The sequence below is a fragment of the Schistocerca serialis genome, chromosome 2 (assembly GCF_023864345.2).
Source record: "Schistocerca serialis cubense isolate TAMUIC-IGC-003099 chromosome 2, iqSchSeri2.2, whole genome shotgun sequence".
NCBI lineage: Eukaryota > Metazoa > Arthropoda > Insecta > Orthoptera > Acrididae > Schistocerca > Schistocerca serialis.
In genome coordinates, this window is record NC_064639.1 from 370849804 (window position 1) to 370872654 (window position 22851).

General features: G+C 39.8%; 1 protein-coding gene across 1 annotated transcript in view; it reads left to right on the plus strand.

Moving 5' to 3' along the window:
* LOC126455992 (cholinesterase-like) overlaps positions 1-9363 on the plus strand; it is a 45940-nt gene extending 36577 nt beyond the window's left edge. The window contains exon 7 of the mRNA XM_050091749.1: positions 9085-9363. Within this exon, the coding sequence (XP_049947706.1) occupies positions 9085-9235 (151 nt within the window). The 3' untranslated portion in view covers positions 9236-9363. The remainder of the gene's footprint in view (positions 1-9084) is intronic.
* Positions 9364-22851: the final 13488 nt, after the last annotated feature.

Sequence of the window (22851 nt, forward strand, 5' to 3'; positions counted from 1 at the left end):
CTCTTCTTCAGAAACGCTTTCCTTGCCATTGCCAGTCTACGTTGTATATCCTCTCTACTTCGACCATCCTCAGTTATTTTGCTCCCCAAATAGTAAAACTCCTTTACTACTTTAAGTGTCCCAATTTCCTAATCTAATTCCCTCAGCATCACCCGACTTAATACGACTACATTCCATTATCCTCGTTTTGCTTTTGTTGATGTTCATTTTATATCCTCCTTTCAAGACAATGCCCATTCCGTTCAACTGCTCTTCCAAGTCCTTTGCTGTCTCTGACAGAATTACAATGTCATCAGCGAACCTCAACGTTTTTATTTCTTCTCCATGGACTTTAAAACCTACTCCGAAATTTTCTTTTGTTTCCTTTACTGCTTGCTCAATATACAGATTGAATAACATCGGGGACAGACTACAACCCTGTCTCACTCCCTTCCCAACCACTGCTTCCCTTTCATGCCCCTCGACTCTTATAACTGATATCTGGTTTCTGTACAAATTGTAAAAAGCCTTTCGCTTCCTGTATTTTACCCCTGCCACCTTTAGAATTTGAAAGAGAGTATTCCAGTCAACATTGTCAAAAGCTTTCTCTAAGTCTACAAATGCTAGAAATGTAGGTTTGCCTTTCCTTAATCTATTTTCTAAGATAAGTCGTAGGGTCAGTATTGCCTCACGTGTTCCAACATTTCTGCGGAATCCAAACTGATCCTCGCCGAGGACGGTTTCTACCAGTTTTTCCATTCGTCTATAAAGAATTCGCGTTAGTATTTTGCAGCTGTGACTTATTAAACTGATAGTTCGGTAATTTTCACATCTGTCAACACCTGCTTTCTTTGGGATGGGAATTATTATATTCTTCTTGACGTCTGAGGATATTTCACCTGTCTCATACATCTTGCTCACCAGATGGTAGAGTTTTGTCAGGACTGGCTCTCCCAAGGCCGTCAGTAGTTCCAATGGAATGTTGTCTACTCCCGGCGGCCTTGTTTCGACTCAGGTCTTTCAGTGCTCTGTCAAACTCTTCACGCAGTATCATATCTCCCATTTCATCTTCATCTACATCCTCTTCCATTTCCACAATATTGTCCTCAGGTACATCGCCCTTGTGTAGACCCTCTACATACTCTTTCCACCTTTCTGCTTTCCCTTCTTTGCTTAGAACTGGCTTTCCATCTGAGCTCTTGATATTCATGGAAGTGGCTCTCTTTTCTCCAAAGGTCTCTTTAATTTTCCTGTAGGCAGTATCTGTCTTACCCCTAGTGAGATAAGGCTCTACATCCTTACATTTGTCCTCTAGTTATCCCTGCTTAGCCGTTTTGCACTTCCTGTTGATCTCATTTTTGAGACGTTTGTATTCCTTTTTGCCTGCTTTATTTACCGCGTTTTTATATTTTCTCCTTTCATTAATTAAATTCAATATTTCTTCTGTTACCCAAGGATTTCTACTAGCCCTCGTCTTTTTACCTACTTGATCCTCTGCTGCCTTCACTACTTCATTCCTCGGAGCTACCCATTCTTCTTCTACTGTATTTCTTTCCCCCATTCCTGTCAATTGTTCCCTTATGCTCTCCCTGAAACTCTGTACAACCTCTGGTTCTTTCAGTTTATCCAGGTCCCATCTCCTTAAATTCCCACCTTTTTGCAGTTTCTTCAGTTTTAATCTACAGTTCATAACCAATAGATTGTGGTCAGAGTCCACATCTGCCCCTGTAAATGTCTTACAATTTAAAACCTGGTTCCTGAATCTCTGTCTTACCATTATATAATATATCTGATACCTTCTAGTGTCTCCAGGATTCTTCCATGTATACAACCTTCTTTTATGATTCTTGAACCAAGTATTAAATATGATTAAGTTATGCTCAGTGCAAAATTTTACCAGACGGCTTCCTCTTTCATTTCTCTCCCCCAATCCATATTCACCCACTATGTTTCCTTCTCTCCCTTTTCCTACTCTCGAATTCCAGTCACCCATGACTATTAAATTTTCGTCTCCCTTCACTACCTGAATAATTTCTTTTATCTCATCATACATTTCATCAATTACTTCATCATCTGCAGAGCTAGTTGTCATATAAACATGTACTACTGTAGTAGGCATGGGCTTCGTGTCTGTGTTGGCCACAATAATGCGTTCACTATGCTGTTGGTAGTAGCTTACCCGCACTCCTATTCTTTTATTCATTACTAAACCTACTCCTGCATTACCCCTATTTGATTTTGTATTTATAACCCTGTATTCACCTGACCAAAAGTCTTGTTCCTCCTGCCAACGAACTTCACTAATTCCCACTATATCTAACTTCAACCTATCCATTTCCCTTTTTAAATTTTCTAACCTTCCTGTCCGATTAAGGGATCTGGCATTCCACGCTCCGATCCGTAGAACGCCAGTTTTCTTTCTCCTGATAACGACATCCTCCTGAGTAGTTCCCGCCCGGTGATCCGAATGGGGGACTATTTTACCTCCGGAATATTTTACCCAAGAGGACGCAATCATCATTTAACCATACAGTAAAGCTGCATGCCCTTGGGAAAAATTACGGCTGTAGTTTCCCCTTGCTTTCAGCCGTTCGCAGTACCAGCACAGCAAGGCCGTTTTGGTTAGTGTTGCAAGGCCAGATCAGTCAATCATCCAGACTGTTGCCCCTGTAACTACTGAAAAGCTGCTGCCCCTCTTCAGGAACCACACGTTTGTCTGGCCTCTCAACAGATACCCCCCCGTTGTGGTTGCACCTACGGTACGGCTATCTGTATCGCTGAGGCACGCAAGCCTCCCCACCAACGGCAAGGTCCATGGTTCATGGGGGGGATAATGTCCCGTACATCAAGCAATTTCAATTTTTTCAGAAAGCGGGAACTCACCTTGCTTACTCCCTCTGTATGAAATGTTTTCAACAATCTGAACCTTCTGCTTCGGTACTGTCGACACTGTTGCACGATAAATCTAAAAGAGTTTTCACTACATCCCTTACCTTTCCTATATTTTTTTCATTCCGCGTTCCGGGACTCAAATTATTGTATTTCTTCGAACTCATTTTTACAACAGATTTATGCATTTAGTACATAATGCGTGGTTGCACCTACGGTACGGTACGGTACTAAAAAAATGGCTCTGAGCACTATGGGACTTAACATCTATGGTCATCAGTCCCCTAGAACTTAGAACTACTTAAACCTAACTAACCTAAGGACATCACACAACACCCAGCCATCACGAGGCCGAGAAAATCCCTGACCCCGCCGGGAATTGGTACGGTACGGTACGACCACCTGTATCGCTGAGCCACGCAAGCCTCCCCACCAACGGCAAGGTCCATGGTTCATGGGGGTAGGATGAAACTAATTAAAGACATAAAATTAATGATCACATAGATCATTAACTAATTAAAGACATAAAATTAATGATCACATACATTATTAACTGAAATGCGCAGCATGGGTTTATGCAGTAAAAAGGGAAACAGCCATTAATGTACCACGAGGTATTACTGGCCTGAAACTGGGTGCATATCGTTGTGTTATGATGAACGACTGTCGCGTGTTAGTCCACGTGCATCAGGACTTACAAAATTAGAGTTGTTAGTCAGTTTGGTACAGCAAGGTAACACATTAGAGAAAATACAGCATAAAGGGCTGTATCACCTCTTACAATACTACTTCCACCCCCATATTCCACCGTTTAGGAACAGAGCGAAAAATATGATGGATATGACACTAAACTCGGGTTCGAGATATTGGGCACTGGATTACCACCTTCACCACGTCGACAAGGCGTCATACTCTCATGTACTTTTCATAATGTTTCCGCTATTTCAAAGCCAGTTTAAATCCGCTCTGGTGCATCCAAAAGAATAAACGAGACCCCCTTTTCTTTAACCTCTTGAGTTCCGAAGATAAAATAAGTGAGGAAAATTGTTTTCAGGGTTATTTTTATTAGTCTTACATGATTACATTCAGGATTACATTATTTGCAATTTTTATTATATATGAGGTACACATACGTGGACTTTAGGCATCAATTGGTAAATATATAATACCTTGAAAAACATATTAAAGGTTTTGTTGATGAAATTTTACGAAATAACTGTTCTACATTACATTTCTTGCACAAGTTTCTGGTGCGGGATTTTCAACCTTCAAAGCGATACTTAGAAACATTATTTGCCTCTACGTACGTATCAAGTTGGCTTCCTTGGCATGGAAACAACTTTTCTTCATCTTCTCCTGATCTGCCAGTGGTCTGTTAATTCAAGGTTATTTCTTTGGAGAGCTCTGAGGAACTTCAGACATTAGAACACTTTATCAGTACTTTAGCCAAATTCAGTCTGAAGTTTATTACGTACAGCCCGTTACACTTTGGTACGTTTTCTTTGCACAAGTTCTTTTGTACATAATCCAGCAGTTAATAATAACTAAATCAGTAAAATGGTTAAATAGTCTGATTGTCCATTTTCTTGTTCTGGTATTTGACCTGTAGTACGTCATGAATCAGTCACATAGGTCAATATCAACCATGCTACAATTGTAACTCTTCACAATTGCTGGTTGTGGTACATTAGTACTTCTGTTCTGAGCCTTTTACCATCGCTTACAAGTAACTTTCGATTCACTCCCAACACAAGATGATACCAAAATAACAGACTTGTTATTTTTCCATTTACGTGCAAACACCTTTTTGTCTTCCCTCACATATTCATCACGTTCACCTCTGTTTGGATCACAGTCAGTTTTGAATTTTGAAACCATGTCAGAAATTCTGTTTTTCACTACAGTCCCTGTTTGATATACATTGTTGCCTGTTCAACTGACTTAATGCCTGTAAAAAATCTGTCACTATACAGGATGTTTCAAAATGAATATACGGGTTTTAAGGTTTCTTAGCGTTTATTATGTTCACCTTAGAAATATTAATAATACCTCAAATGAAAGAGCAACTCAACCAGTCTTGTTTGTATATCTGTACGTAAAGGGAAGAGACTGGAATGACTGACTGAAGAACGTGTTGAACGAGTGAGAGCTTTTCACGCACAATAGAAATAAGTTCGTCTGGCTAGTCGTGACTTAGCATTTCCAGTGATGTCTCTGTGGAGACCTTTAAGGAGACGCTTACAACTACGTCCTTATCGCCTACGGTTGTTACAAGTTGTAAAAAGCCTACAACGTACAGTTTATGTGTCAGCTTCGCAAACGAAACGTTGCTGCATGACGACCAAGGTTTGGGAATAACTCCCATACCGACTCGATGTCAGATGAATGGTGGTCTCATTGAACACTTGTAAGAAAAACTCTTTCAGCTGCTCTTTCATTTGATGTATTATTTATAACTGTAAGTTGAATGCAATAAATCCTACAAAGCCTTAGAACCCGTATATTCATTTTGAAACGCCCTATATATTACATGCTGTCCATTTGGAACTGTCACAGTCAAAAGCGTAATTGCACTTGCACCTAAATCTGCTTCTTTTAATTCAGTGTCAGGTACTGTTCCTTTGCCAGTATATGTTATTAAGTCAAGAACTAAACCACCTGAAGACGCAAAAATACAGTTCTCCACCCAAGAGGATTAGGTTTAGGTGGCACATACGTTCTCATTGCACATCTGCCAGAGAATGGAATCATCTGCTCATCAGTTGAGAGATGTTTAGATCGTGGCAAAAGAGACACTTATTCCTGAAAAAAAATTGATCACAGGCCTCATGTTCCAAAGTTTGTCACTCCTATCATGATCGTGTAAATTATTTACGAAAGTCAAATTATTTAATAACTTGAAATACCTGTCCTGAATCATAGTATCATTGATGAGAGGGAGGTCAAGTAGTCTATTCTAGCACATCTTGTTTTGTGGTAGCCTGAGTTTATCTATCAGAATTTCAATCCCAACAAAGGAAAGAATTCCGTTCACATCTGTGTTTAAATTCTTACTATTACTTGGCACATGATATAGATTTGTTTGTTCTGCAACAACATTTTAAAAATTCTTATCATAATACTCAAAAAAGCACTCATCAGGATCCCTGACCACACCATCCGTCAGATCTGCGAAATTATCTTCATCTGGTTCCTTGTTTTCCATTTTTGAGCAAGTCCATTGTAACTTATGTTTACATCCACTGCTCAGCGACCTATCAGGCGTAGGGTCTTCTATTTCCATTTCTGCCTTTTCAGTTGTGACAGCAGATTCAGAAATATCCTCCTTATCCGAAAAGAGATGACTTTCATCGTCTAAAAGTGAACTGAAGTCACTCTCCTCCAGAATCCTAAGTATTTCTTCATCGTTGATTTCTTAAAATAACGCCACAAATTAATTGTTGATGTTTAAATAATCGATATCCTAAAAATTATATAACATTTTGCCACAACACTTGGATAATTATTAGGATTTCCTCACACAATACAATAAAAACCAAAACTTCACAATCAACAAGATAAACAGAAAAATTTTGAGGTTGAGACTTGAAGTACACAAATGCATACTTCGACTTTCGATGTCCACTGTATTCACAATAAGAGATAATTTTGGAGAAAACATATATAAATCACATTTGTGACTCTTTTTACGTATTAAATCAAAAAAGAAAGTAAATTTAGCGTATAGAACAAGGTATTGTTTTGAATTACCTTCACAGCGCCCGCCGTGTGTAGCCATTTCACCGACCCGTATCTTCAAAACATCACAGTGGGCACTGCAAGCCGATTGTGGTGCAATATCGTGGCATGGACTGAAACTACGAAACTTCCACAAACGTGTACTAGAGGTCTTTAGTCGACAGAAACTGTTCACGAGCTTTACGAAATAAAACCACGAAGTGCACATATGTGGACCCACGGACTGTGGAGGTTAAATTTCCGTAGGACTGAGCAATTTGCCGTCATCGAGTATCACAATTCGCCTTCCTTTTAAACTACGTAACAGAGAGACCTCATTATGCTGTTCATACACTCTCGACACGATATAAATACACAAACCGTATTCCGTAACACTCTGGAGAAAAGTAACTGCGAACCACCACACCCTGGAGAGTAATGCCTGGTTAGTAAGCAAAGCTTACTGCCTGGATATGAAAGTGACGTAGATATTGTAAAAGGTGCAAATTATGTCCTGGATAGTGATTCAGACATTCCGTTTCACGAAATATCGCTTCCATTAACAGAACCACGACTATCGTAGGAACAAAAAATCCAAAGACGGAAGTAGATTGACGCTCTGATATGTGGTTCTGCGTTGACAAGACGGGTTGGTGACACAAGTGCTTGGATCTGAAGATGATCCAGAGTGATCGAAACATGTAAAGTAACTGAAAAGATGCAATGATAATACACTTTGCGTGCTAACAAAAAATTTGTTGGGTTGTTTATTCAAAAGAGGAATATTTTGAATTAGTAGAATTTTACTATAGAGAGTATGTGTAACACGTTAAGACAATAAGTTACGAGAATACCTAAGCTGTAGCTTTTACATGTACCGGGGTATACCCGCATACCGAGTACATAACCAGGGAAGATGTAGATTGGTGTAATTACGAAAAAGGACTACCCATTTGGGAACTGGCCTTCACAGGGAAACCCTGGAAAACCCGGAAGAATAGACCCCAGCTCAGGTATTAAAGAAGATAGGAAAGCCTAAATCCAGTAATTTTGAAATATATAGAAGCTCCATAGATTAGATCGAAGGAAAAGTACCTCATAGCCAAAAAAAATTTTACAATATTGCTCAAAAAAAATTTTCAAAATTCTTCTTTCGACGATGTAGCCGGCGATCTCGCGAAGTCGATGGAACAGGAACACTGGGTACGGACACCGGGTAGGCGACGTACAGCGTTTGGTGGAGGCGGCACGGAGGACAGGCGATGGCTTATGGTACAGTATAGAAGCTGGTAATGTGCCGTAGAAACAGGAAGATGATCTCAGGAACAGATGGTCAGGGACGTGAACATGAAACAGGTTTAAAGTGTAATAAGAAAAGGTTCTGACTGAATAAATCCCTGGAAGAGAGTGGATTAAGGCAACGAAGTCCATATTTCATCGTTGAACTCAAAATCGGAGTGGATTCTTATATTCTTCCACCTGTACTAGACTGGAACATGCATCAGTCCTGTCACGGTCGCCACTGTAATTTTTCCTCCTATCTACGTGATTATGTAGCTCTCAATTCGTTCGAGAAATCAGTCATTCACAATATGAAACACAGTCATAGCTCATTCACTCAAAATGATTCAGAAATTTTACTTGTTAGAATGAAATCAGGCGATGATTCTTCTTCTCTGGAGGCTCGTGCTTTGCGGCAGTCTGCTAATCTGTACAAATAAAATGCCTCGTAATTTTTGGGAGCGTTGTATAATCAGTCGGGAAACCTCAGATCAAGCGGATATTTGGCTTTGATGAAGTTTAACCTTCCGAAGAAGTAATGGAGCTCTTGGATTATTAAATGCAGGTTCGTTTCCAGTCTTTCGGAAGTTCCCTTCTGATTAACACTACGCAATATATCGATGAATATAATTAATTCTCAAATGTCAAATACACACCTTTTGTATGAACGAGCAATATATATATATATATATATATACTTCCCCTTTAATCGTACGGTTCGTATCAGTTATCTTCTGTCATAAATCTCAATAAACAGATTACTGTTCTTCCAACAAAACTCAGGCTAATCGGCACGAAGACAATCTCGGAAGCTTTTTTTCTTCTTTTCTTTTTTTTTTTTTAACAACCACCAGAGAGAGTACTGCAAAGAATACTTATGCGCTCATGGCATAGCTATTGTATGAACTACTTTTCGCATGGATTCTGCGAGTATGAAGATAGAAAATTAGTAAACGTCATTCAAGGGTAGAACTGTATCAGAATAATTCATCGAATATAAAGAGATATTACAGCAAATGAGGCGGAACAATAAATGAGAGTTATCTTAAACATTCTATTGAGACTCAGTGGTGAAAACTTTTCTACTTTTATCTTTTCAACCTCGAGTATTGTGTATCTAGTCTGTGCTGTAATAAAACCTATGTTTTCCTTTTTTCTTTTTAACATGCAGAAACGACGTATCTTCGACTATGGCTGACGGCTAGTCCTTTGTTACAGGACCCCGTCACCAGAGGGAGAAACCATCGTGTGGACGCCATTCAACAACGCCGACCTCAACTACCTGCACATTACGGACACTTTCACAATGGACCAGAACGTCAACCAGGAGCGGATGGACTTCTGGCACCAGAATATCCCTCTGTATTAGATGAGAAGACGAGACGTTACAGAATACGGCTGTTAACGTAGCTGCTGTAGTTCGAACATTAGTTCCTTCATTTTGCAACTAGATTTATTTCACAGATGTCAATCGTCTCCCAAAACATACATCTTTCTGTATTTTAGCGCTTCCTCGGCGTAATAGGTATTTATTCAAATACTTTCGTGTACATCGGCGCCAATGAATGTCGCCCTCCACCGTAGCATCCATCATTCGAAAACAAGATAGGAAAATTTGATTATGACTAATCATTCCCTAATTTAATTACTTCATATGTTTGTATTTTGTCACTTGTGTTAACATGTTTTTCACTTATTACTTTGTGTACATTGTTTTTCTTGGCTAAGAAGTGAATAAAACTGTGCCTTTTACAACTATTGGGTTATTGAATTTTCAGCTGGAATTTTAACTTACTCTAAAAACGAATTTAGTTGAATGTTTTTAAAGATATTGAAGAAGAGGAAGCGAAACATAATTTTACTTTCTTTTTGGATAGCTGTTCTCGTGGAGAGTTGAGTGTAGTCATTCCACCAGACACCTGCCTTTTTACTTGTGTGGAACTGGTGATTTTACGAATTAATTACAATTTTCATTTGTTAATTAATGTAAAATCTATTATTGCCCATCAAAAAACATCAACTTCAGTTGTGTCCGCTCCTGGTAGCTGAGAGGTCAGCGAGACGGAATGTCATACCTAACGGTCCGGGTTCGATTCCCGGCTGGGTCGGAGATTTTCTCCGCTCAGGGTCTGGATGTTGTGTTGTCATTATCATCATCATTTCACCCCCATCGACACGCAAGTCGCCGACGTGGCGTCAACTCGCAGGATTTGCACCAGGTGAACAGTCTACACGACGGGAGGCCCTAGCCACAGGGCTTATTATAACTTCAGTTGTGCCTCTGCTTGCACTTAAACTCACGTACTGCTTGTCATAATATTATTAAGTCCCAACTACAGTTAAATCCAAATAGGAAAGCAGAGTAGTCAGTGAAGCAAAATACTTACTACTGAAGGGACATTCCCTACGAACACCAACTTATACAGCAGGTAGACAAAAAATATGGAAACATTATAAACACAACACATTACCGTGCCTAACACAGCGTAGGAAAAACGTTCACATTCAAAACAGCTTCCAACCGACGTCTCGGAATGGCTCAAATGGTTCAAATGGTTCTGAGCACTATGGGACTTAACATCTGAGGTCATCAGTCCCCTATAACTAAGAACTACTTAAACCTAACTAACCTAAGGACATCACACACTTCCATGTCCGAGGCGGGATTCAAACCTGCGACCGTAGCGGTCGCGCGGCTCCAGACTGAAGCACCTAGAACCGCTCGGCCACTCCGGCCGGCGTCTCGGAATGGATAAATACAGGTCCCATATTGTTTTCAAGAGAATCTTTTATCATTTTTTTTGATAACAGCAGCAAGTTCACACATGGTGATAGCGGTGGATGGCGGCCACGCGCCCTCCTCTCCAAAGTACACCACAAAGGCTTAATAATATTGACATCCGCTACTGTGATGAGATGCGACATTTCATCCTTGTGCTCAAAAAACCAGTCATGGACGAAGCGAGATGCCTGATCACGGATCCTGTCGTCTTGGAAAACAGAATCCCCATTAGGGAATTAAGACTGTATCATGAGATGCACCTGATGAGCCAAAATGATCACTTAATCCTCGGCAATATTCCGAGCCTGCAGAGGCGCCCATGGAATACTACGAAATGGTTATCCAAATCATTCTTTGGACATAAACCCGACCAGAAGTTGCAAACAGTTACAAGACTCATCAAACCAGAAGACACTCTTCCATTGCTCCATAGTCCAGGTTTTATGAGTTCGGCACCAAATCTGGCTGTTACGGGCATTTGCATCAGTGATGAGTGGCTTTGGAATTCCAGCTTCCCCTGCATTTCCCTGCTTTTGGAGCTCTCTTCGTGCTATTTTGGTGCCGACGGGGTTCGCGAGTGCGACGTTCAATTCTGCAGTGACTTTTGTAGATGATGTTCCTTAATCCTCTAAAATGACCGTCTGTCCCGACCACTCACAACACTTGTGACTTAGCTGATGATGTTTTTCCGCTTTCCCGGTATGCAGTATAAATCTTCGATACTGTGCTTCTTGAAACACCGAGCAGGTCGGCTTCCTTAGTGATGATGATGATGTTTGGTTTGTGGGGCGCTCAATTGCGCGGTTATCGGTGCCCAAACAAAGTCCCAATTTTTTCACCCTCCAATTTTTTACGCAGTCCAATCTAGCTACTAGCACGAATGATGATGAAATGATGAGGACAACACCAACACCCAGTCCCTGGGTAGAGAAAATCCCCAACCTTTGAGGGAATCGAAACCGGGATCCCGTGATCCAGGGACAGCAAAGATAGCCACTAGGCCACGAGCTGCGGACAGGCTTCCTTGGTAACGGAAGCAGCCATCTTACGAGCACCAACAATTGACCCATGTTCTAATCCACTTGTCTCCGACATAATTCACTCGCAACTACAAAGAACACTGTTATGACCACGAGTAATACTTGCAGCGTACTCAGGACACTGCACAGGTGCCTTTCATTGTCAATAACAACGGCGCAAGCTGCAGGCTGGGCTGACATCTTCGTATATGTTCAAGCATGCATTTCTCGCAGTGTTCCCATTCTTTTGTCCTACCGTTGCAAATGGAACAGAGCTGAACCCCTGATTGGAGAGTGCTGCTAATTATACAACTGTCCAATATTTCATAATTTACAAATATTACATTAATGTGGATTTTCAAGAATCTTACAGGAATTATAAATAAGTAGTAACAAGTAATCGTTAGCGGCTAGATTTGGACTGACGTCCGACAGAACGTCATCCAGCAACGGTAACCATTACGCAACACTGCATTCAGCACAGTTCGCAGAAATATAATTCACGCCCAAATCCCCCGACACAAAACGATTACATTCAAAGATATAGCTAACACAAAAAGAAAGTGAAATACGAAGGTTTTCTTGAGTTAATCAATAATTTTCGTTTGAAGTCAGTTGCATAAATGTTACAATAATTTTGTGGAATGAAAAAATTATTTCAATCATTTTAATTTACTTATATAGTGATTGGTAAAGAATTAATAAAAATATTATCTGGTTTTTAGGATATGACAAGATATGACACACAATTGTTATTTACACAAACATTACTTTAAAAAGTAAATCTATAATGATATGACTGAAATTACGCGTACTGAAACGATAAATTGAATATATCGACAATTTATCACTATGTGAAATGAAGAGACCAGCAACGATGAATCGAACTGCCATGGTTTATGAAGCACTACTGACTGCTGGTATAACCTACTACATGAATTGAAACAACACCAAAACACGCATTCTCACTTAATGTGTGTAGACAAATGTCTGCAATATTTATATTGCTTATTTTTCCTTCTCTACCATTTTGAATCGATTAGGATGTAATGGTGGATGTGAGAGTGAATTCCCACTGATACTGTGTGTTCCACATTTTAACAGCATTGATAAATAATCAAGAAGGAGACTCCAAGTATTCTAAACATTGTAACATGGCAGTATACAGGGTGACTGAGCTACCCCTATTGGGTTTTATGCAACACGCAACACCTTCAAGTACTATACGCAAGTTTTTCCTGTTCTCTTGGCCACTTCATGTGAACCATTACCTCTATATAAAAAATGAATAGGACCTTTTTGTGGAAATTTAATATTATACTGGGATGCATTTCCTCTGGTGGCCATAGACTTCGACTTATTCAAGAATAATGCACAAAAGTAACCTTCCAATGCTTTTTTCTTGATTACCTCTAAAACCATGGCCTCCAGTAAAAAACGTATCCCAGTACAACATTTAACTAAATTCAATTTCCTCCAAAAATATCATGTTCTTTTTTGTGTATGATTAACAGTCTGAACATAGGGGGCAAGAGAATATAAAAATCTTGTGTCTGGTATTTGAAGGCGAAGCGGGCTACACAAAACCCAGCAGTAGAGGAAGCTAAATGACCCTACACAAGATCATTCAGGCTATCTATCAGGTACGGCAGGAGGCGAGGGAGATGAGAGTAAAGGTGGGGGAGTTGGTAGTAAAAAAATAAAACTTTAAACTACTGAAATACAAATACTACCACTATCCAATAGGTACTTACTACATACAAGGCACTGAAATGAGACAGTATAGCTTCAAATGAGAATGCTACTTAGTACTTCCTGTCAGGCAGGTAAGGTTCATAAATGTGAATATTTTCTGCTTTCATATTTTAATAGCTTTTTACATTGAACGATTACACAAAACAAACGTCGCGAAATCAAAGTACACGCTTTTTGAACTCAAAGCCATGTGACATTTTCAATTCCAAGGAGAGCAGTAGTGAACGATGAAACAAGTTTCCGATTTTACTCAGTTTGCTTGGGCACACTTGCTACCATGAATACCCATTACATGTTACGGCTTTCTTGAAACAAATACAGAGCTGAAATGGTTATCAGAATGGCGGGGCAAAATGTGCATGCATTTTGCGAAGAACATAGTTCATTTCTAGGAGTTGATGAAGGACAGCTGCCTTGCCTTACCCCTTCGTGGCATTTATAAAATGTGGATATGTATAAAATAACGTTCCCTATCATCAAGTGAATGATGTGTTTCAATTCCTTTAGCCAGCGCTGCAGTCTGGAACCGCAAGACCGCTACGGTCGCAGGTTCGAATCCTGCCTCGGGCATGGATGTTTGTGATGTCCTTAGGTTAGTTAGGTTTAACTAGTTCTAAGTTCTAGGGGACTAATGACCTCAGCAGTTGAGTCCCATAGTGCTCAGAGCCATTTGAACCACCAATTCCTTTATTTTCTGGCAAAGTGTTTTCATGCAGTATTACATGGCAGGCCGTTAGGACTGCAACACGAAATTTTACTTACTGTATGTAAATTGAAAGTGGAGAGGGAGAAAAAGGGAAAGGAAGTGGGAGGGATCACCACTGTCAGCTGCAATTTGACATTACGCAAAATCGGCGGCGGCGAATGAAAATGGGTACCGGACTGGGCGTCGAACCTGGGATCTCCGGCATAGTAGGCAGGTGCGTTAACCCCTGCCCTATACGTGACACAGTGGTATCGCAACTGCACGGACTATCTCAGCTAGACTCACGGACGATCCACACTCCCATCGAGCGCCACCTATCCACAGCCCCTGTCCATTTTCTCAATATTCTGAGATTCCCACAGGAGACGGGACTCATTTGTGCACATCCGAAAGAACATATCCGGACATATCCAAAAGAAAAAACACCACACACTCATATAATTTCCTTATTCTGCACATATAGTGTAGTAGGAAGTATACACGATCCAAATCTAACACCTCTTAGAATCTACACTGAAATTTGCCATTGTGCACAAGTTAATTTACAGGTCTCGCTGAACAAATTATATTGCGTGCATCTTAATATTTTCGTGGCGCAAAGACTGTTCCATAAAATTTAGGGAGGGCAGCCACATCAATTCACCTTCTTCTTATAATGTTTCCGCTGTATACCGTTCAGCCATCTTCAGAGTAAGCCAGGTGACTGTCGCTCCAGCTTTTTTATTTTCTTTATTGAATTTTAATGGGGCAGGCTGGTAGCAGCAAAGGCGCCACTCTTCAGCCGTGAGACTGTACATAACAAGGAGACATTGAAAACTACATAAAGGAGGAAATAAGGCGTAAAAGACATAAAAAGGGGAAACATAATTGAAGGTAGAGTAAAAAGGGGGTGACTGGAAAAATCTAAAAAGTGTACACAAAACACCACACACGGTGACGATTAAAAGAAACGCAAGGCGAAGTACGACCGGAACATAAAAGTTGCGATGGGCGGCGTAGCACAACACTATGTACAAGTCCAGCACATGATTAAAATCACACTTCTTGACGTCACTGGAGAACATCACCAAACACAACACTGACATAGCACACCGACGACGATGAACAAACTGAGAGGCTACGCCAGGGGTACAGAGACGAGGGAGAAGGGAAGAAAGAGGAGATGGGTGGTGCTACAAATATCGATTACGCAATAAGTCACACAAATCTGAGGGCTGTAAATTTAACCAAATACTTAGAGATTACAATTACAAATAACATTAATTGGAACGATCACATAGATAACATTGTGGGTAGAGCAAACCAAAGACTGCGATTCATTGGCAGATCACTTAGAAGGTGCAACAGATCTACCAAAGAGACTGCTTACACTACGCTTGTCCACCCTATTCTCAAGTATTGCTGTGCAGTGTGGGATCCGCATCAGGTGGGACTGACGGATGACATCGAAAAAATTCAAAGAAGGACAGCTCGTTTTGTATTATCGCGAAATAGGGGAGATAGTGTCACAGACATGATACATGAATTGGAGTGGAAATCATTAAAACAAAGGGGTTTTTCGTTGCGACAGGATCTTCTCATGAAATTTCTATCACCAGTTTTCTCCTCCGATTGCGAAAACATTCTGTTGGCACCCACCTACATAGGGAGAAATGATCATCACGATGAAATAAGAGAAATCAGGGCTCGCACAGAAAAAATTAGGTGCTGGTTTCTCCCGCGTGCCGTTCGATAGTGGAACGGTAGAGAGACAGCATGAAGGTGGTTCATTGAACCCTCTGCCAGGCATTTTGTTGTGAATAGCAGAGTAATCACGTAGATGTGGATGTAGATGTATACAGGATGAGTCAGGAGGAAAGGTACATGTTTTGAGGGGTGATAGTATAAGCGATTCTAAATAAAAAATGTTCTATGGGTATATGTCCTATTTCGAATGGTCTCAGAAACAGAATACATTGAGCGTACTTATCATTTATTTTCAGTATTATTCAAACTTTGCCATTGTTTACAATGTACCACACTCAGCGTTGCCAGTTTAGCAACTTTGTCACTAGATTAAGCGACATTTTGACATCTAACGAACCATTTTAAAACCGTTTAGCGACTAAATTTTTTTAGCTACTTTTATGGCGACTTTTTGAACTGCGTTTCTCGAGTTACTATATTTCAACTACTCCGGAGAATAAATATGCCATAACTCTCAGTTCTACTGGAAAACGTTAACCAAACTCGAAAACAATAGCTGTCTGATACTTCAAAAAGCTAGAGCAAGGCACTCTGAAATCGGCATTTGTCTCGTGCCACTTCGGAACTGTTCGGGTAGCTTGGAGTAGGTAGCTGTCTCATGTCATTTCAGAAATGTTCGAGTAGCTTGGGACGACATTCTTAACGCTAAGGCTAGGCTCAAGTGTATTTTTGCACATATTCGTTTCTTTGTGTTGGGCAGTGTATGGTGAGCGAATGCAGTGTGATGTGAAGAAAAAGTGCTACACTCAAAAATTCAAAAAACAACGGGAGAAAAAATTTAAACGATGGTTGACACCAGTTCCTGGAAACGATAGTAAAGACGTATGTCACTACCGCCAAATTGAATTTTATACTAAACTGAGCGATATAAAAGAAACACACTGAAACCAAGAAACATAAAATGAAATTTGACATAAAATCGGTACAGTAGACCATACCAGCACAAAAAGTGGACAATATTAGACGTTCTAGTAAGGCAGAAGCATCGTTTTCATTGTTCATTGCTGAACATTGTTCCTTTTGACTGTGGAACATTTGGGAGAATTGTGTAAAAGCATGTTTTCTGACTCTAAATCCACCACGGACTTAATAATTGCATCGAACGAAATGTTCGAACATAGTAAGTAAAGTGCTGGGTCGACATTTCAAGGCAGTACTGCAAGCTGATATCGATAACAAAAATATTAGTTAGCTGGTAAGACAAATCCACTGACGTATGTGTTTTAAAGTAACTAGAAATTGCAATGAGATATTACAGTGATTCAAAAAAAAACTGTCTTCATTTTTACCGCTTACTTCTGTCGAAAAAGCGAATGCAAAAGGTCTGGCCCATGCAGTCATAGTAGTTTAAAAGACCGCAACCTGGATACTGAACATTTGATTGGAATAGGTACAGACAACGCGAATTATGACAGGAGTCAATAATAGTCTACACAGATTTTAAAAACTGATTATGGACTGCAAATCTGTGGCAGTGAGTCGTGCCTCAGGAATCACTATTCCCTGAAACATAGAATATACGATAAGAGAAACTTACAACTACTTTTGTCTATCTCCAGTTCGTCAAGACGAATGTAAAAAAATATTTGAAACAATAAATTGCGGCAAAGCACCATTGAAAATATTTAAAGTATGTACAAGGCAATGTCGTCTCACGCAGCCAGCAGTCGGTCTTATTTTTCAATAATGGGATGAACTGAAATTGCATGTCTCTATATGTAGAACTAGAAAAAATTGTTACACAACGGAACTCCTCCATCCTGTGTTCGAAGGTCCAAACAATTGGTTGTACTTAACTTATTTAAAAAGTGTTTTAGCTGAAGTCCAGACAGATACGAAGTCATTTGAGAGTGGAAAATTCGATCCCACAAAATTGTTGGACACGCTTACAGTTTTGCAATTAGTTTGTGAAACTGCTATTAGCATGAACGTCCGAATTACATCTGTTCAGCAAAGTCACGTTAATCCTTATAGTACACTCGACTGTGCTTTTGAAACCTGTGCTGGCAAGTTGAACTTATATCTAAAGGCAGTATCAAATTGGTAACAAAAAGTGGCACTGACTTTAGTGTGAAGCTTATTAAAAAATTTCAAAGTAGTTTTGACGACCATGAACAAACTGTCTTTAAGAAAAATTTTGCGATCTAAAACAAGTAGGCCCATTTTTGAGGTCATTAGCCTTGCAAAAGAATTGGAATATAATGATATCAATGTACTGCAGAAAATCTCACAACACTGGAATAATATCAATTTCTTTGGATGGCAAAACCGAAAATACAGTCGATTTTTGGATTGAAGCTCGATCATATAAAGACAATGGAAATCGAAATCCGTTTACAATACTGTGTGCTCTTGCATTTACTGTATTGGCATTGCCACATTCAAGTGCAGAGCTATAACGAATTTTTAGTGCCATGAATATGGTCAAATCAAAATTCGCAATCACCTTGGTCTCACTTCATTGAATTCTGTTTTGATGATCAAAAGCACCTTAATAAGAATGAGTAAAAATGATTTGAGTGTGGGTTACCAACAAATGTGCTAAGACTTATTGGAACCAACAAATCGAACTCATTTAGGAGTAAAGATGATACTCATGAACAGCCCTCAACGTCGGGACAATTTCAACTCCCTTTAATCTGTCTAATTGACAATTTCGACGATGACGATGAATAAAATATTTTCGTGTTCTTTTCTTCGTTTACTTTCAAAGAAATTCCTAACTGTCATACACAAAAAAATCTGAATTAATGAAAGAATAAATAAATATTTTTGTGTTTGAAATCGTCAATCCCTTGAAATTATTTTAACGACCTTTTCACCTTCAGTCTAGCGACATTTGGTTCAGTCTTGTTGGCAACACTGACCTCATTATTGTAAAGGAAGTTGAGACCAACAGTTTGACACAGAACATGTGTGGTCTATCAAGTCTTGGAACTACCTAAAACTGACCTACAAAACTACCTAAGCTACGGCGCTTACGCATCGCGCGAGATTTTCAATGTTCTCTTTCTCTCTTCGCGCAAACTGTTAGTCCTTTTTGTAGCAAATTTAATGTAGTTTCATTTTCTACTGCGACGCGTTTCCGCTAGAGGGCGTAGTTTTCGAGTTATTCAAGCAAAACGTACAAAAACGTTAAATATATTTTATCTCGGAAACCATTTGGGTTAGCGAAGGCCCGTAGCTTTCCTCCTATCTCACCCTATATAGCAAATCGTCGGTTTATTATTTCACTCAAAATTAGTTGACCGGAATCATAGATAATATTGTGGGGAAGGCGAGCCAAAGGTTGCGTTTCATTGGCAGGACACTTAGAAGATGCAACAAGTCTACTAAAGAGACAGCTTACACTACACTCGTTCGTCCTCTGTTAGAATATTGCTGCGCGGTGTGGGATCCTTACCAGGTGGGATTGACGGAGGACATCGAAAGGGTGCAAAAAAGGGCAGCTCGTTTTGTATTATCACGTAATAGGGGAGAGAGTGTGGCAGATATGATACGCGAGTTGGGATGGAAGTCATTAAAGCAAAGACGTTTTTCGTCGCGGCGAGATCTATTTACGAAATTTCAGTCACCAACTTTCTCTTCCGAATGCGAAAACATTTTCTTGAGCCCAACCTACATACGTAGGAATGATCATCAAAATAAAATAAGAGAAATCAGAGCTCAAACAGAAAGGTTTAGGTGTTCGTTTTTCCCGCGCGCTGTTCGGGAGTGGAATGGTAGAGAGATAGTATGATTGTGGTTCGATGAACCCTCTGCCAAGCACTTAAATGTGAATTGCAGAATAGTCATGCAGATGTAGATATAGATGGCTCTCGCACTGTTCCAAACACAGGGGTAATCAAAACAGTTCACAGTTCGGGTCGACTTCCACTCGTAAGTATAACTGCAAAATCTCACAGTCTCTTTGCTGTCGTAATGCCAAGAAAATACGTAGTTCAGTTTGTTGATACAAGAGGTCACGGTAGGCTCGCGTCTTACTTCGTGCAATTAACTGTTTAATGAATTTCGACTACTTCTTCCCGTTGTATTCTGCGGTGATCTTCTACAATCTTCTTGTTCGTGACTTCATCTCTCTTCTCCGACATCTTCAACGGTTGCGAGTCGTCTTCTGTGATGGTATCCAAAAAATAAAATCTTCCTCCCGAAGTATAGTACTTTGTGGCAACAATGGTGCTGCAATCGTCTTCCCGAGTGCTCCAAGTTCGAGTCTCCCCTCCAGATAAAGTAACAGCGTTCTCTGTCTCTACGACACTGTTCCTGATGTCCTCCAGATTCCTCCTCCTTTCACTACCTGTGAAACTGACCCTCCTTTAACATATTAATCAAACTGCTCTGAAAATTGGTCTGCTTTTACGTCCCAATCGTCTGAACAATGCCGTGTCCCGCCTTGATCTGTTTTGCTCATCGATTGTCAGTTTGTCTCTTTCACATTTTTGCATTACAGATAAAAATATCCCCTTTTGGCCGAAGCTTCTAGAACTACACAGACAATTCATTTAAGTCCACTGAAAATAAAATTAAAATTGTAACTTACATAACGTTACGGAGTAACATGACAGTTTCTCGTTACAAGTTAATACACCAAAAAATACAAAAAAAGAAACTGATTCTACAAGAAACAAAACATATACTTGTACAATGTTTACAACGTACGTCTACAAAATATTAAGTTGGTAGCGAGGCTGATGCTTACTCACCAAAGTGGCTGGGCGATGAAGACCGCGCTGTTGAACGCCCCACAAACCAAACATCATCATCATCACGAAAGTGGCTAAAGCAAGTCCATTCAATTGCAAATCAATATGCTAAATACGGTTGTATATTTTGAAAAAGTATATTTGGGATGGGATTGGGAGGGAGGGGGGGAGGAAGAGATAGTAACTGTGGGCACGGGCAATGAACTATTGAACAACAAACATCTGGAAGGGTGTGTGGTTTGCCTCATTCTCACACACACACGCATAAGCACTTACAACAGAGATTAGTTGTAATGTCGTAAGAAAATCAAATGTCCACGGTGCAATCTTTCAAGTGTTTCTAACACATGGTTCTCTGATCACTTGGTATTGATTCTTTATTTATCGATCACATCAGAAGAGTGTCAATTTGAATATTTTCAGAAATAATGTGAATATAAAAACCAGACTGAAAGAAACACGTTGTCACGTTACGCATAAATGCGTGGATCGTGTAACGGCGTTCCTAAGATAAAGTCAGCATTTCTTTTCATGCCATCGTTCAGGACATTACGTGCGGCATCTGCAAGTGAGAGTGAATGCCTCAGAAAAACGCAAAAGACGAACGAAACAAGTAAAGTCTGTTTTTCCAGCATTAATTTAGCCGAGGCTAGAGATACAATTGCAAATTAAAAAATGTGACTGCTCATATGGGCCACCAGAATGTTGTAAGCCATTTAGAGAATGACTGGTCCTGAAATCGCAGAGAGAATCCCATGACATGAAGTGCTCGACCAAAATAAGAGGCAGTTAAATTGCTTTCAAGTCAGAGTGAATTCAGCTGGTGACAAAAAGTATTTAGATAGCACTCAGTAATACTATATGTCATGAAATGTAAATAACGGCGCCGCCACTGTAGAAACATAACCACATCAACGATATTGGAAATCCCTCTTTGTAGCTCTACAAGACAGAAGATATAAAGCAGTCAAAGGCATTCACAAGCAATTATAACTACAGTATCGAATTTTCATGACATATGCTTGTGCAGTTCGCAGCTATGCTTCCCTGTTCCTATCAGTTACTGGATGCAATGAACGATACCGTGTACAGTGGTTTGCGGATTTGGCCTTTACAAGCACTGGCGTAGATCAAGATATAACTAATTGCTCCGTGAGGTCTTTCTTCAACTGGGCAACTAGGTAGAAGAAATGTTAACGAACTGGTTATCAGCTGAACGAAGGCCGCAGCTCCTAAAAGAAGTTTATTCTAAATTATTCATAGAACTGATAACAATACCGTTATTGGATAGCTTAGCAACACATGAGTATCTCTGGTCAAAAAAAAACTTTACTCTCAAACGATATCTTTAACGGCGCTTTCTTAAAGGTTAGTAACGAAATTCTTTGGTGAGACAATGCTTATGATCAGAGCAGAAGTAGTGTGAGAAAACGCTACTGACGTTATTGGGAAGTACTGGATCCTAACAATGAAATTCACATGAAGATAGCCGGATTATTTGGAATTGCGATTTGTTAGGATCATGCGTTTGACTGAACAGAAAGCCAAGCGCATTGTCGTTATTGATTTTCAAATTACTGACTACGTAGGTAAGTTATGTTTTCATCTTACAGTATCATAAACTATTACTTGCAGTTAACACTTGTCAAAGGTGTAACATCTAAACCATTCGCTTGTTTTTAAATGTTGTTACGAAGAAAATAATATGAATTTAGCATACCACATTGTTTATGTTAATTATTTGAGAATGGTTCAATACCTCAAATACATTTTTAGTTCGTTTAGCTCGGATGGTATTTTATGCTTAGAATAAGCTACCTAGACATTTCCGTGCGGCTTTCTGAGACATCGATGAGACGACAGGTTACTTCAGCAAAAATATTGCTGTATAGTTCTTAATGGAAAACGGGGTTCAAGTTGTCAGCGGTAAGGAGGTGCCAGAACTACAAAATGTTGATTTTCTGATGGTCTTCGCATTTATACTATGTTAACGCTTAAGTATTAGGCCCGTCTGTCATTATCTCTCTCCAGAAATAATTATAGGTCTACCTCTAGTAGTTTTGTTAGTAGAGTCAAGTAATTTTTCTCCTAGCTTGCATAAATGAGGTCGAAATTCAGGGACCAAAAAGGAAGTTTAGAGTTAATTTTCTGTTGACGGCAAAGCACTAACTCTTATTGGAAAGTGTGGAGAACAAGGTCGGCTGTATCTGTTCCTAACGACTCATCCTCTCAGTTGCCCTAAGTTAAAAGATTAAGAGGATTTACGATACTAAA